The sequence below is a fragment of the Schistocerca americana genome, chromosome 1, assembly GCF_021461395.2.
Source record: "Schistocerca americana isolate TAMUIC-IGC-003095 chromosome 1, iqSchAmer2.1, whole genome shotgun sequence".
NCBI classification, from domain to species: domain Eukaryota; kingdom Metazoa; phylum Arthropoda; class Insecta; order Orthoptera; family Acrididae; genus Schistocerca; species Schistocerca americana.
In genome coordinates this window covers 705,125,408-705,139,361 of record NC_060119.1, presented here as the reverse complement: position 1 = coordinate 705,139,361, position 13,954 = coordinate 705,125,408, and the positions used below count along the sequence as shown (strand labels likewise).

Genomic DNA, 13,954 nt, shown 5'->3' with positions numbered 1-13,954 from the left:
GAACTTGCCCCCCTTCTAACAGCCGTGTACCGCAAGTCTCTAGAGGAACGGAGGGTTCCAAATGATTGGAAAAGAGCACAGATAGTCCCAGTCTTCAAGAAGGGTCGTCGAGCAGATGCGCAAAACTATAGGCCTATATCTCTGACGTCGATCTGTTGTAGAATTTTAGAACATGTTTTCAGCTCGAGTATCATGTCGTTTTTGGAAAACCAGAATCTACTATGTAGGAATCAACATGGATTCCGGAAACAGCGATCGTGTGAGACCCAACTCGCTTTATTTGTTCATGAGACCCAGAAAATATTAGATACAGGCTCCCAGGTAGATGCTATTTTTCTTGACTTCCGGAAGGCGTTCTATACAGTTCCGCACTGTCGCCTGATAAACAAAGTAAGAGGATACGGAATATCAGACCAGCTGTGTGGCTGGATTGAAGAGTTTTTAGCAAACAGAACACAGCATGTTGTTATCAATGGAGAGGCGTCTACAGACGTTAAAGTATCCTCTGGCGTGCCACAGGGGAGTGTTATGGGACCATTGCTTTTCACAATATATATAAATGACCTAGTAGATAGTGTCGGAAGTTCCATGCGGCTTTTCGCGGATGATGCTGTAGTATACAGAGAAGTTGCAGCATTAGAAAATTGTAGCGAAATGCAGGAAGATCTGCAGCGGATAGGCACTTGGTGCAGGGAGTGGCAACTGACCCTTAACATAGACAAATGTAATGTATTGCGAATACATAGAAAGAAGGATCCTTTATTGTATGATTATATGATAGCGGAACAAACACTGGTAGCAGTTACTTCTGTAAAATATCTGGGAGTATGCGTGCGGAACGAGTTGAAGTGGAATGATCATATAAAATTAATTGTTGGTAAGGCGGGTACCAGGTTGAGATTCCTTGGGAGAGTGCTTAGAAAATGTAGTCCATCAACAAAGGAGGTGGCTTACAAAACACTCGTTCGACCTATACTTGAGTATTGCTCATCAGTGTGGGATCCGTACCAGATCGGTCTGACGGAGGAGATAGAGAAGATCCAAAGAAGAGCGGCGCGTTTCGTCACAGGGTTATTTGGTAACCGTGATAGCGTTACGGAGATGTTTAATAAACTCAAGTGGCAGACTCTGCAAGAGAGGCGCTCTGCATCGCGGTGTAGCTTGCTCGCCAGGTTTCGAGAGGGTGCGTTTCTGGATGAGGTATCGAATATATTGCTTCCCCCTACTTATACCTCCCGAGGAGATCACGGATGTAAAATTAGAGAGATTAGAGCGCGCACGGAGGCTTTCAGACAGTCGTTCTTCCCGCGAACCATACGCGACTGGAACAGGAAAGGGAGGTAATGACAGTGGCACGTAAAGTGCCCTCCGCCACACACCGTTGGGTGGCTTGCGGAGTATAAATGTAGATGTAGATGTAGATGTAGATGTGTCAAATTACTCAAATTGGTCTTTATACTCTGTTTCATATCATCAAATTTCGCATTTATGTTAGATAGTAGCTGCCATAGCAGTGCTCCAGTGGTTGCTGTCCGCTGTACTTTCCAAGTTAATGTTTGTGTTGCGACCAAGTGGTGTTTGTAACGTGTTGTCAACATTCATATTTAGATTGCTGTCTGATGTTTCATTCATAAGCAGCATGTCGCTCTGGGAGATGCGTGACATTGTTTCGTCAGTTGTAAACATTATGTCGTCAAGGTTATTCTGTTGTGGAGCGTCGTTATCATTTGTCTCTCCTGCGACAGTAATGTCAACACTGAGCAATGCTGCAACAAATGTTTCCCAATTTCAGTATCATTGCTAAACCGCCCCCCTGTCTACTTTGGGAGTCTCGTTGCGGATGTAGATAGATGACGGTGCAGTACGTACATTCATTCTTAATTTTTGAACACATACAGCATCAAAGGATACCAGACAGCGCTCTACATATTTCTAACACCTCGAGCATAGTGCTTAGTTTACGATCTGTCCCTACGGTGATGGGAGTCGCAGAGCATTCTCGCAGTCTTAGGGTAAAATTAGAGACTGAAAGACCCCCTCACAGTGTCATTGACCAACCCGCCCTCCAGCACTGTTACCAATTTAATCTGCAACCGACCAGAAGTAGACCGCTATCTTCCACGTCTCGTGAATGAATTGAGCTGGCCGAGTCCTCACCCTTCCAAGTACACAAGATTTCTCGAGATGCACCCATGTCTAGGAGGTTAGCACCCCTTACCAGTGTATAGTAACAAATTTGAAAGTGATGTGATGTAATAGCAGACGGTTAAGAAGAACAAGAAACGAGTGATTTTTATGTATGACGGAACTCCAGGCAGATGGAGTTCAAAGCATTTTACGTAAATCAACTACGCATTGTGACCGAGCGGTTCTAGGCGCTTCAGTCTGGAATTGCGCGACCGTCACGGTCGCAGGTTCGAGTCCTGCCTCAGGCATGGATGTGTGTGGTGTGCTTAGGTTAGTTAGGTTTAAGCAGTTCTAAGCTCTAGGGGACTGATGACCTCAGATGCTAAGTTCCATAGTGGTCAGAGCCATTTGAACCATCAACTACGCTATCAACTCTAAAGCATTGTTCTAGAGTCTAGGATCAGTACCTGGAATGTATTGGTAAGAGAGAACATAAAGACATGCACCCCTAAGGCTACAACGTCCCGCGCACTTAAAACAGGCTATAATGTGAAATCGCTTGAGTTTCTGACCTATCAGTTGTGTGGAATGCAGCGCTGTTAATATTCCAGTGTAAGAAATATATTGCCAGCTCATAACATACATCCTTCTTGCAGGCTTCTACGATAAACTATGGTATTGAACCGTAAAACGAGAAAACTACTTCCTTAAAACAGTGGCTCTGTGTGATACATGGACAATATAGCTTTCCAGAGATGTATGGCATCCACTGTCCACATCCGGTCACGGTTCAGAAATTATACTATGCCCACATCAGTCTTATACGAAATGATCCTTAGTAACAGAGAATACCTCTTACAAGAAAACAGATAAACACATAGCAGCGGCGTCCGACATCTGAAATTACTTGTAATACCCCCACTAACTTTGTAAACAGCACGTCTGTCAAGCAGATGTATACACAGGGGATTGCAGTATCTCAAAAAACACCTATCGCTAAGTTAGTTATGAAACTAAAGTATCGATTTTACACTTAAGATGCGACAGATGACTGGAGTACATTGCATAAATCTTCGTTCGTTTAGAGGACTGTGTCACGTTTCATCACACTTGAGATGGAAGTCCTCTAATGACCAATAGGTTTACTGTTAACGATCGCAAGTAGACATTGCTCTAAGACCCGCAAAGAACAAGCGGTAGTATACGAGTCGAGCGCAGGCTATGTCACGCATCTGATGCTTCCTGATGGAACATCAGGAAAGAAATGGTCAAATGACCTGCAGCAACTTTCCCTTCTCCCTCTCTCTCTCTAGAATGCATCATCGGTCTACCATTAAATCGCTCCTCGATACAACTCCATCTCAACCGACCAATCCATCCACTCTATGTCGTCCTTCAACGCAGATGCAAGTGAGTTTAGAGGCAGATGGTTCTTTGTCTCCCTGAAAAGCGTCAAATACGGTACTCAACTAGCGTGTATTACTGTTACCTCAATAGACAGGCAGTAGAATGCTGCCTCGACGGAAAAAAGTGACTGTTTCCATGGTTACCTTCGCGTCCATGTCGATGTTTTCTCGGATACCTCTTACTGTCGCATACTTGTCCCCATATTCCATCAATATACACGTATTTTCCGCAACTCTATCGAGTTTTGTATGTCAGTTCTACCCATGCGATCATGATATAACCTCTCGTTCTGTCCTCTAAAGCTGCTTGTAAATGTAGTACAGCTGCCAACACCTAGCGCAAATGCACTGATCGAAGGTATAGTATAGCACTATACTCGATTGTATCCAGTTGCCTCCACCCCACATATTCCACATTTGCAGAGCGTTCGCTCCATTTTCTAGACAGCGTAGTTGATTTACGTAAAATACTTCGAAATCCATGCGTCTGGAGCTCCATCATGCATAAAAAACACCCGTTTCTTGTTCATCTTAACTGTCTGCTATTACATCACAACACTTTCAAATCTGGGGGTGCTAACCTCCTCGACATGTGTGCATCTGGAGAAATCTTGTGTACTTGGATGGGTGAGGACTCGGCTAGCTCCATTCATTCACGAGATGTGGAAGGTAGCGGTCTGCTTCTGGTCGGTTGCAGATTAAATCGGTAATGGTGCTGCAGGGTGGGTGGTCAATGACACTGTGAGCGGTCTTTCAGTCTCTAATTTCACCCTAAGACTGTGAGAATGCTGTGTCACCCCCATCACCATAGAAATAGATCGTAAATTAAACACTATGCTCGAGGTGTTAAAAAAATATGTACAGCACTGTCTGATATACTTTGATGATATATGTGTTCGAAAACTAACAATGAATGGACGTACTGCACAGTCATCTATCTACATTCGCAATGACACTCTCAAAGTAGACGGGGCGGGGGGGGGGGCGGTTTAGCTATGATACTGAAATTGGGAAACATGCTGTTGCAGCATTGCTCGGTGTTGAAATTACTGTAAAATTGCTAAAACTGTTCACACTATCAACTGTGATGCTTATTATTAGAGTACGTTGATGGTGTCTTTTCCACCCCATCTGCCCACTGGTACACTGTTGGTTACCACATAATGATTGACTGACATCCCTTGTTTGAGTTGGAGAAAGAGTGTTGGTGGAGGACAACACCTGCTGGAGATGGATAGCACCGAAACAGCGATCGCATACATGACTGCAATGTGATGAATCAGTCGAAATGGAATGCAGAGCCATAAGCTATTCCGTCACTGTGACAGATGACCTTAAAGTAGAGGACGTCAATCACTTTTGGACAGCAGTTTGGAAACTCACACAACCCCGCCAAACTCTTCCGGTTTCCTTATGTTGTAACTGTCTTTTATTTAAAATCACCAAGTGTGAGTGGCATGTTATGGTAACTGCAGTAACAAGATGATTTACACCGTGCGACGTCAAGTTTTCTGCGAGAGTTTACACCGTGCGACGTCAAGTTTTCTGCGAGAGGCAATGGATCAGAACGTGTTAATGTCGGTTTAGAAACTGACACGGACTTCGAAGCCATGGCAGAAAAACAAAACGTACGGCAGTGTACAGAGCGTATTAGAGCAGAAAAAAACAATATTTCAAACAACGACACAGGGTCACAGGGAGCGCCTCTTGCAACTTATAGTCTGTGGGATATGGTCATCCTCCTACAATATAGCTGATGAAACTTTAAATTGGTCTGTGCACTGGGTCAATACCTGTATATTTAATAGGATAGTCACATGTGCTCGATGCCAGAACACATGCGTTATTTGTTTTCGATATATGGAAGGAGAGGGTGTGGTAAAAATCTTATCGAGTTCTCTATCGGATGAAGTTAGTTGGAGCTTTTGTATTTCGTAATTTTTCTCTGGTGAATTGAACAGAAGGACGGTGATAGGATGTGGGGGTGATAGAAATGAGTGGACCTTGAAGGACAGTGATCTGCAGTACCTGCTTGTAATTTGTAGAAGCACCACAATGTAGTAGCAAAATCCACGTACTACTCCCATTTCCTGTACTGTCTTTTATACTACCTCATGTTGCAGGAGCATGCTTCGTTTCCGTCGAATGGTCCAAACACAATTCTGTCACAGTAATTCAGCTTTACTTGTTTCTACACGGGTTGCCAAAGGTGGTAGATATAGCTTTCTCCAACTTCTACTCAGTTCTGACTTACACTGGAACAATCACATGTGCAAAGCTGTAGGGACGGTAGCGCAGAATGTGAGGGGTAGTTGCAAGATACATAGGGACTACCTAAAACCATGTTGGAATTTTACTGTAGCAGATACGTTCGAGAAAGGTGGCTCGTTTCGAGATATGAGAGTGCCAGAAATATGATATGGCATCGATACAGAATGTGTTGAAAAATGAAATGAAATGTCGTGTCACGAGGGCCTCCCGTCAAGTAGACCGTTCGCCTGGTGCAAGTCTTTCGATTTGACGCCACTTCGGTGACTTGCGCGTCGATGGGGATGAAATGAAGATGATTAGGACAACACAACACCCAGTCCCTGAGCGGAGAAAATCTCCGAACCAGCAGGGAATCGAACCCGGGCTCTTTGGATTGACAGTCTGTCGCGCTGACCACTCAGCTACCGGGGGCGGACATAGAATGTGTTAAAAAATACTGGAGAAATATCTAATGGCGGCGGCGTGAGAGGGGGGGGGGGGTTGCAAATATCTGTTTCATACCACGCTCCTTAGACGAATCACGTTCAAAATTCGAAAATTGTATTACGAGGGTGCACCGTCGGCGAGGTGTAACCGCATTGCTGGTGTGATAATCGACACTCCGGCGATCACCGTCTTTGTTCAGAGTCATGGTATTTGGAAAAACCATGTCATTCGTAGGTGATGCCATATGTGGATTTATAAAGCCGGTATAGCTTTTAACGTGGATACTTGTGTGCACCTGTAGAACCAAGACCGCTTGTGATGGTAATATGGTTGTGTGTGTGTGGTTTTTTTTTTTAATGTAGAGGCTTGTAATACGATTACGCCTCTCTTTCTAAGACACGGTGGTAGCACTCGCAAGAAAACTTATGACACATGTCCACCCATCGTTGATTTTCGGTCAGTATTATTTTGTATTGTCTGCATTCATTTATCGGTGAAGTATTCTACTTAGTAGTAGGCGGTGCGTGATAGGTTTGCCTTGAGCATCAGGCTTATAAAGTATGTGTTTGTGTTCCAACATGTGCAATGACTATGTCCAGTCGTAAGGGAGGTATGGATTTGACGTGCAGTACTGGGACAGTAAAGGGAAGAGTATGTCAAGTCATAAGAAGGGTACAGATATTTCTATTTCCAGAGCCACAGCCGTCAGCAGGGTGTATATCCGATACTTCGCTCATTGTGGAACGTCGTTCAACTGAGACCGCAATCGTAACATTTAGTTGTAAGTACAATGATAAAACATATATGTGACCGGTTTCCTAGGACGATTCTAATTGTGCGTGCATGGCATGCAGCGCCAGTGACGGGAATGATTCACGTTTCCCGTTAATGGCATAAACTGTCCGAATGGAGAGGCCTGTTGGAGTGTAGGAATGTAGCTGATTTAACTGTATTGTCCTCTAGAGAGTTGAATAGTGAACTAATACTTAGTATGTGTTGGGCAGCTTTCGTGAGCAAATGGAAATTTGACAAGATCCAATATGGATATGTGTTTGCAGTGGACCATTGTTCCCTCCCATGTAAATTCTTTATTTAGTTGAGAGAAGGTCAATCGTGGTGTGTGCGCCTAGCAGGTGGACGACACGTTTGCCTGTTCTCTAGATATGAGAAGCACCTTAGTTGACTTTGTAAATTATAGGGATGATTTGGAATCTGTTACATGACTGACAGTGGTATTCACGAGTGGAAATAAACCTTTTTCTCTATTTGTTTCGAGTTCTCATGGAAAGGTCTTCAAAGACGGGATAAGTTTCTAGTTACTCAGTGGTCTAGAGCACACTCCAACGCACTGAAGTTTGGGGTTTGTAGAGAAATAATTTCAATATCTTTGGAATTATGTTGCGTGAGCGATTTGTGGGATACTGCTGTGGAACAATGGTCCAGTGCATTATGGCATAATATTATGACAAACCATGCGAAAATACATGTGTTCTTGTAATCCCAGAGTCTGGAGATGGGTGTAGAAAAGAGAGCAAACAAGCAAGTCCAGACCAGAAACAGTAACACGTTTGAGCCCGAATTTGTAGATCAGTTCTGAGAGTGACTTTGGTCCACTGAGGGCACTCAGGTAGATGTCCACCAACCTCACAGAGAAATATTTAGTGCTGTGAAGGGTATATATGGTGTGGTCTGTCTTCGTGGTGTATGTGCAAATGATGCAAGAGGGTTGATGTTGTATGGTGCAGGATATGAATTGTATGTTTACTACATCGACACGGTATGCTGTGATATATTGCTGCATTGGAGATTGGTTTCAAGCTCTAATATTCAAGATCCTGTCCTCAGTGGGAGAGCAGTGTAATTGAGTAAAACTCTTTCCGTATTTTATGCTATGTAGGGCACTTTGCAAGGTTTAGTTGTTGGTGGAATATCGTGATCAGTGTAAAATAGTTTTTTGCCGCTTGGTGCTTCCACATCGACGACATCAGTAATTTGGCAGGTAAATTCTATAAGAGCCATTCATAGTCCCCCATTCATTCACAAGACATCTTTTGTGCCAGCATATAGGAGTCTGTACATAGTGGTGAGAATGTTTGTGTATGTTGAAAGCAGGAAGGGTAATATATGATGGACGGGGTGCCATGTTAGGACTGCGAGGAAGAACGAATTTGCATTTTTCTTGTTGTTCTATTGATAGTCATGACGATTACAGTACACCAACCCATGTCAATGTTGTCCTTCCAAGCATTACATCCGCAGATGCAGTATTCATTATCACACATAGTGCCAGATGCCTGTCCTTCATATCACTTGTTTGAGAGAATCTTGGGAGATTGCAGCACTTTCCAGAAGCGCTGATTGTAAGACTTTGTCAGATAATTTCCTAGGACTGAGGAGAGTCGAGACATATAGCTGGTGTGAGTGTAGACATACCATAATTTGCAGTGTAAAGTTAGTGTGACTTATGTTGTGGCATGGCCAGAGAAAATGAGTGTGTGTCCTATCGTGAGAGACGTATAGATTCAGCACATAAATAACCACAAGGTTATGAGAGAGATTTTTTTATGTGAAAGATTATGTGCGCTATAGATACTGAGATTCGTTCCAGAACCACTGTCGTCAAGAGGAGACATTACCTGTGCATCGATTGGTGTCAGACTGTAGCAACAACCGTAATATTTCATCTACATCTACATCTGCATCTACACACATACTCCGCAATCCACCATACGGTGCGTGGCGGAGGGTACCTCATACCACAACTAGCATCTTCTCTCCCTGTTTCACTCCCAAACAGAACGAGGGAAAAATGACTGTCTATATGCCTCTGTACGAGCCCTAATCTCTCTTATCTTATCTTTGTGGTCTTTCCGCGAAATGTAAGTTGGCGGCAGTAAAATTGTACTGCAGTCAGCCTCCTTTTCTCTAAAGACTCCCATCCGAGTTCCTGAAGCATTTCTGTAACACTCGCGATATGATCAAACCTACCAGTAACAAATCTAGCAGCCCGCCTCTGAATTGCTTCTATGTCCTCCCTCAATCCGACCTGATAGGGATCTCAAACGCTCGAGCAGTACTCAAGAATAGGTCCTATTACTGTTTTATAAGCAGTCTCCTTTACAGATGAACCACGTCTGTAACTTTGAGGATCCGTCCTTCTGCCCTTCTGATATACAGGTGTCACCTGCGCTTTTTTTCTAGTCGCTCGGGACTTTACGTTGGGCAAGAGATTCGCGATAAATGCAAGCTAAGTAAGGAGTCAATGCAGTAGAGTACTCTCTGTAGAACCGAATTGGAATCCCATCAAGACCTGGCGATTTATTTATTTTCAACCCATTCAGCTGCTTCACAACCACTATGTCCTCCATACGGGTATCTGTACGAGACTCAAACGGCGGTATGTTTGTACGATCCTCCTGCGTGAAAGATTTCTCAAATGCTAAATTTAAAATTTCAGCTTTCGTTTTGCTGTCTTCCGTTGCCAGGCCAGACTGATCCGTGAGTGACTGGATGGAAACCTTCGACCTGCTTATCAATTTTACGTAAGACCAGAATTCCTTGGGTTTTCAGCAAGATCTTTTGCTAACATATGACGGTGGTAGTGGTTGAATGCTTCGTGCATCGCTCTTTATACAGCAGCACGAATCTCTACTAACTTTTTCCTGTCCTCATTCTCCCGATTTTTCTTGTACTGCGAGTGCAACTTCCTTTGCTTCCTGAGCATTCTCTGAATTGCGCTGTTAAACCACGGTCGGTCTTTTCCGTCCATAACCCAATTCTTCGGCACATACTTGTCCAATGCATGATTTACAATGTGTTTAAATTGCCCATAATTCTTCCACGTCCATCATACTGGAAGTAAATGAAGTCGATTCATTTACTAAGTGGGATGCTAAAAACTTCTTATCTGCTCTTTCTAGTAAGAATACTCTCCTAGTTTTCTTGACCGACTTTTTAATTTTCGTAACCATAGTTGTAATGACGACATCATGATCTCTAATCCCTGTCGCAACACTGACACTGTCGATGAGGTCTGGTCTGTTCGTGGCTACCAGATCTAAAATATTTCCAATACGCGTTGGCTGTCGATTTAGCTGCTCAAGACAGTTTTCGGTTAATGTGTTCGAAAGTAATTCACACGACAGCTTGTCTGTACCACCTGCAATGAATCCATAGACATCCCAGTCTATACTAGGTAGGTTGAAGTCACCTCTGACTAATGTAGCATGATCCGGGTACTTCTGCGATACAGAATGTAGACTCCCTTTGAATGATTCTAGAACTGTCACAATGGAACCTGGTGGCCGGTAGTAACACCCCACAATTAACCCTTAAATGCATGATTTTTTATTTCAAGCTGTAAAAATTACCATGTTTAGTTTATAGTGCCTACATTTCGAAAAAAATATTGAAAAATTTTTTAAATTAAATTAACAAAGCACTATTGTTGAAAATCGCTTTGTAGCTGATCAGCTACATTTTGAGTTAACACCTTATGAGCCACAATAAATGTGCTTATTTTGCTCCCTCAATTTTGACCAAATCTCTCGTAATTTAATTGTTGATTATGATTAAATACTTTGTATAGGAAGGGAAAAATCCTAAAATAATAAATAGGACATTAATGTTGTAAATATTGAGCATTTATTGTATATTTTATACACTTTTATATATGAACAATAAGGTATGTAGTTCCAACAGGTTTGTACCCAAGCATGTGATAATCACTTTACATGAAAAGTTTGAAAACAGTTCTTTTGTTTGTGCAAACACAATGCAACTGCACATTTATTACACTGAACCCAGGAAAATCCCTTGCATCCTGGCATTTTGCACCTCTGTCTCACTTGCAAGTACGAAGGCAGGTGAGCTACTTGATCCAGCCTTACATCTTGTGGATTTACATGTGCTGTGGGCCCCTTTGTCTTCTTAGCTTGTATTTGGTTTTCGAGTTCATTACTTGGCCTTCCACGTTTTGCTGAAGTTTGACCTGAGCGACACAAACAGTGAGCAATTTCCATTCGAAATTCGGAGAGTTTCATAGTTCTCCTAATCCCTTTGGTTTCTGCTACTCTCCTATACAACAGCCAGTAATTGACTACTCCCATGTCCAGGATATGGTAAAACAATCTTATATACCATTTTCGAATTTTCACAAGAATTTTATGTCGACCCATTATGCTGTCAAGAAGGTCAACACCTCCCATATGTTTATTGTAGAGCTTAATTATTTGTGGACAAGGTATTGTTATTCTTGACTTTGTTTTTTTGTCATAGCTCCCTGCTTCATGAATAGGCTGCTGTCCAGCAAGTGTAGAAAGCAACATCACACTCTTGTTATCTTTCCACACTACATTTGATATGTCGACACCATCCACTGTTGCAACGCGCTCTACTGATGCACCTCGTGCCATTTTCTCAGCTCAGCTTCTGAAGGGAGCTTGCAGTCTGGCACTCTGTTTCTTCTGACTGTCCCAAGTGAGTAAATTCCTTGTTTATGTAACCATACAAGCAGTGGCAGACTTGTGTAATAATTGTCACAGTACAGTTTGTGGTTCATATTTCTTGGTAGTATCCTACTGAGTCGAACTACAACATTTGCACCTGCACCCAAGTCTTCCTCCCCAGTCACTCTTTTTTCTGGTTCATTTTCATCTCCAGTGAAAATCTCAAAATCGTAGGCATAACCAGATATGCCACTAATAACAAATAATTTGTATCCATATTTATGAGGCTTGTTTGGCATGTATTGTTTCAAATAACTTCTAGCCTTTGTTGAACATATCTGTTCATCAACAGAAACACACTCCTCAACAGGTATTGTTTGAAACCGAGATCTCATCAATTCTATTATGGGTCTTATCTTGAGGAGTCTATCATGACCTTTTTCACCCCTGGGTATCATTGCACTGTTGTCATTGAAGTGAAGAAACTTACGTATTTGCTCATACTGATTCACTGTCATTGTTGTCTTGATCAGATGAGTACCAGTAACTTCTCCCCAGTAATCCCTCGTATTAGGTACATGAACTATTGACATTTCGAGACAGATGCCTATAAATTTTTTTATGTCATCACAGGATAAATCTATTGGTCTATCAGGATTACACTGCACACTGTATCTATGAGACTCTTCGACAATTAGATCAAACAATTTAGATGGAAATATATGTTTGAAGAATTGGTATGGAGTATTTAAGTTTATTACTTCTTCTGGTAACGAAGTATTGCCATGAAATTTTGACTGCAGTTCGGGAATAATCAACTGTTTATCTTTCCAAACCACACTCCTGCTGTTTTTGGTAACATTTTTGCTGCTGCATGGCAGTTTCAGAGCATTATCAGACAACTGTGACGTCGATTCCTTCATTATAACATCAGATTGTCTTGTTCCAGAAACATCTTCAGTCCTAATTACTGGTACTTGACTTTCTTCGTCACTACTGTCACTATCACAATCAACAGATTCTGGAGCAACACATGTCTCATCTTGAATGGAATCGTCAGAGAAACACTCAAGATCGTCATCACTGCTTAGTGGAATCTCTAACCATTCCATAAGCATTTCTTCTTGACTCTTTCGAGACATTTTTACGTCAGCGCCTGAAATGCAGTAAATGAAAAATGTAGCTGATAAGCTACATACACAAAAACAGGCCTCATTTCAAATCTATCGCAAAGACACTCGAATTAACTGTTTACACCATATCTACTTACGTTTTCAAAATGAAAAAGTAATTTTCAAACCCAGAAATCAGTGCACAAACACCAAAAACACACCTCAACTTTCCGCCAAAACACACACTTGGCAGTATGTCCACACAGCTCACTGTCGAACTGCTTCAGCTCGTCCTGCCATCTATGATCGCTATGAAGAACTACTAGAAACTGCAGCGGAGTGTATACACTTAGCTACATAACGAATTTGATCGAAAATGTTTCTCCATATGGAATAAATCGAAGAAAGGAGGTCTGTAGCTTATCAGCTACAGTATGCATTAAAGGGTTAACTTTATTTCCCCTAGCCCTGTTAAACGTGTCCAGATAACTTCACAATCACACTCTACTTCGACCTCAGTAGACTCAATATTTTTGTCAACTGCAATGAATACACCACCTCCTACGGTGTCTAATCTGTCTTTCCGATACATGTTCCAACCCTCACTAAATATTTCAGAACTTCCTATCTCAGGGTTCAGCCAGGTCTCAGTCCCGAGAATAATTTGCGCGCCACACGCTTCCTGGAGGGTAGTACATTCACGAACTTTATTCCGAACACTCTGAAAATTTACTGCTAATATCTTGATAGTTGAAGTGTCTTTACACGGAGCGCGTCCTGATTTCCCTGCCTGCACGCTGACTGGTGAGTCTTCATCAGGACACCTCGCACTACTGCCTAGCCTAAAAAAACCCCATGTGCACGCCACAAGTACTCTGCTACCCGAGTAGCCGCTTCCTTTGTGTAGTGCAACATTTAATTGTAGTTACATTGGTAAATATGTTCCAGGCTTCCAATGTTCTTGTGAGTCTTGTATGTATTTGATGATATGTAGACAACTTTTGTGGGTTTAACTACCAGTACAATTTAGTGATCTGAGCAAAATAATTTTACCACTGAATGTCTTGTCTGCAGAAAACAGTGGCGAATGGTGCTCCCACTGGACCTGCACCGCAGCTATGGGTTATCGCGCCAGCAACGGTAAACACACGCTCGCGCGGTCCAG

General features: G+C 42.4%; 1 protein-coding gene across 1 annotated transcript; it reads right to left on the bottom strand.

The window, feature by feature from the left end:
• Positions 1-11,622: 11,622 nt before the first annotated feature.
• LOC124593715 (piggyBac transposable element-derived protein 4-like) lies at positions 11,623-12,819 on the bottom strand. The gene has a single exon (XM_047132028.1). The coding sequence runs from the start codon at positions 12,817-12,819 to the stop codon at positions 11,623-11,625; it is 1,197 nt and encodes a 398-aa protein (XP_046987984.1).
• Positions 12,820-13,954: the final 1,135 nt, after the last annotated feature.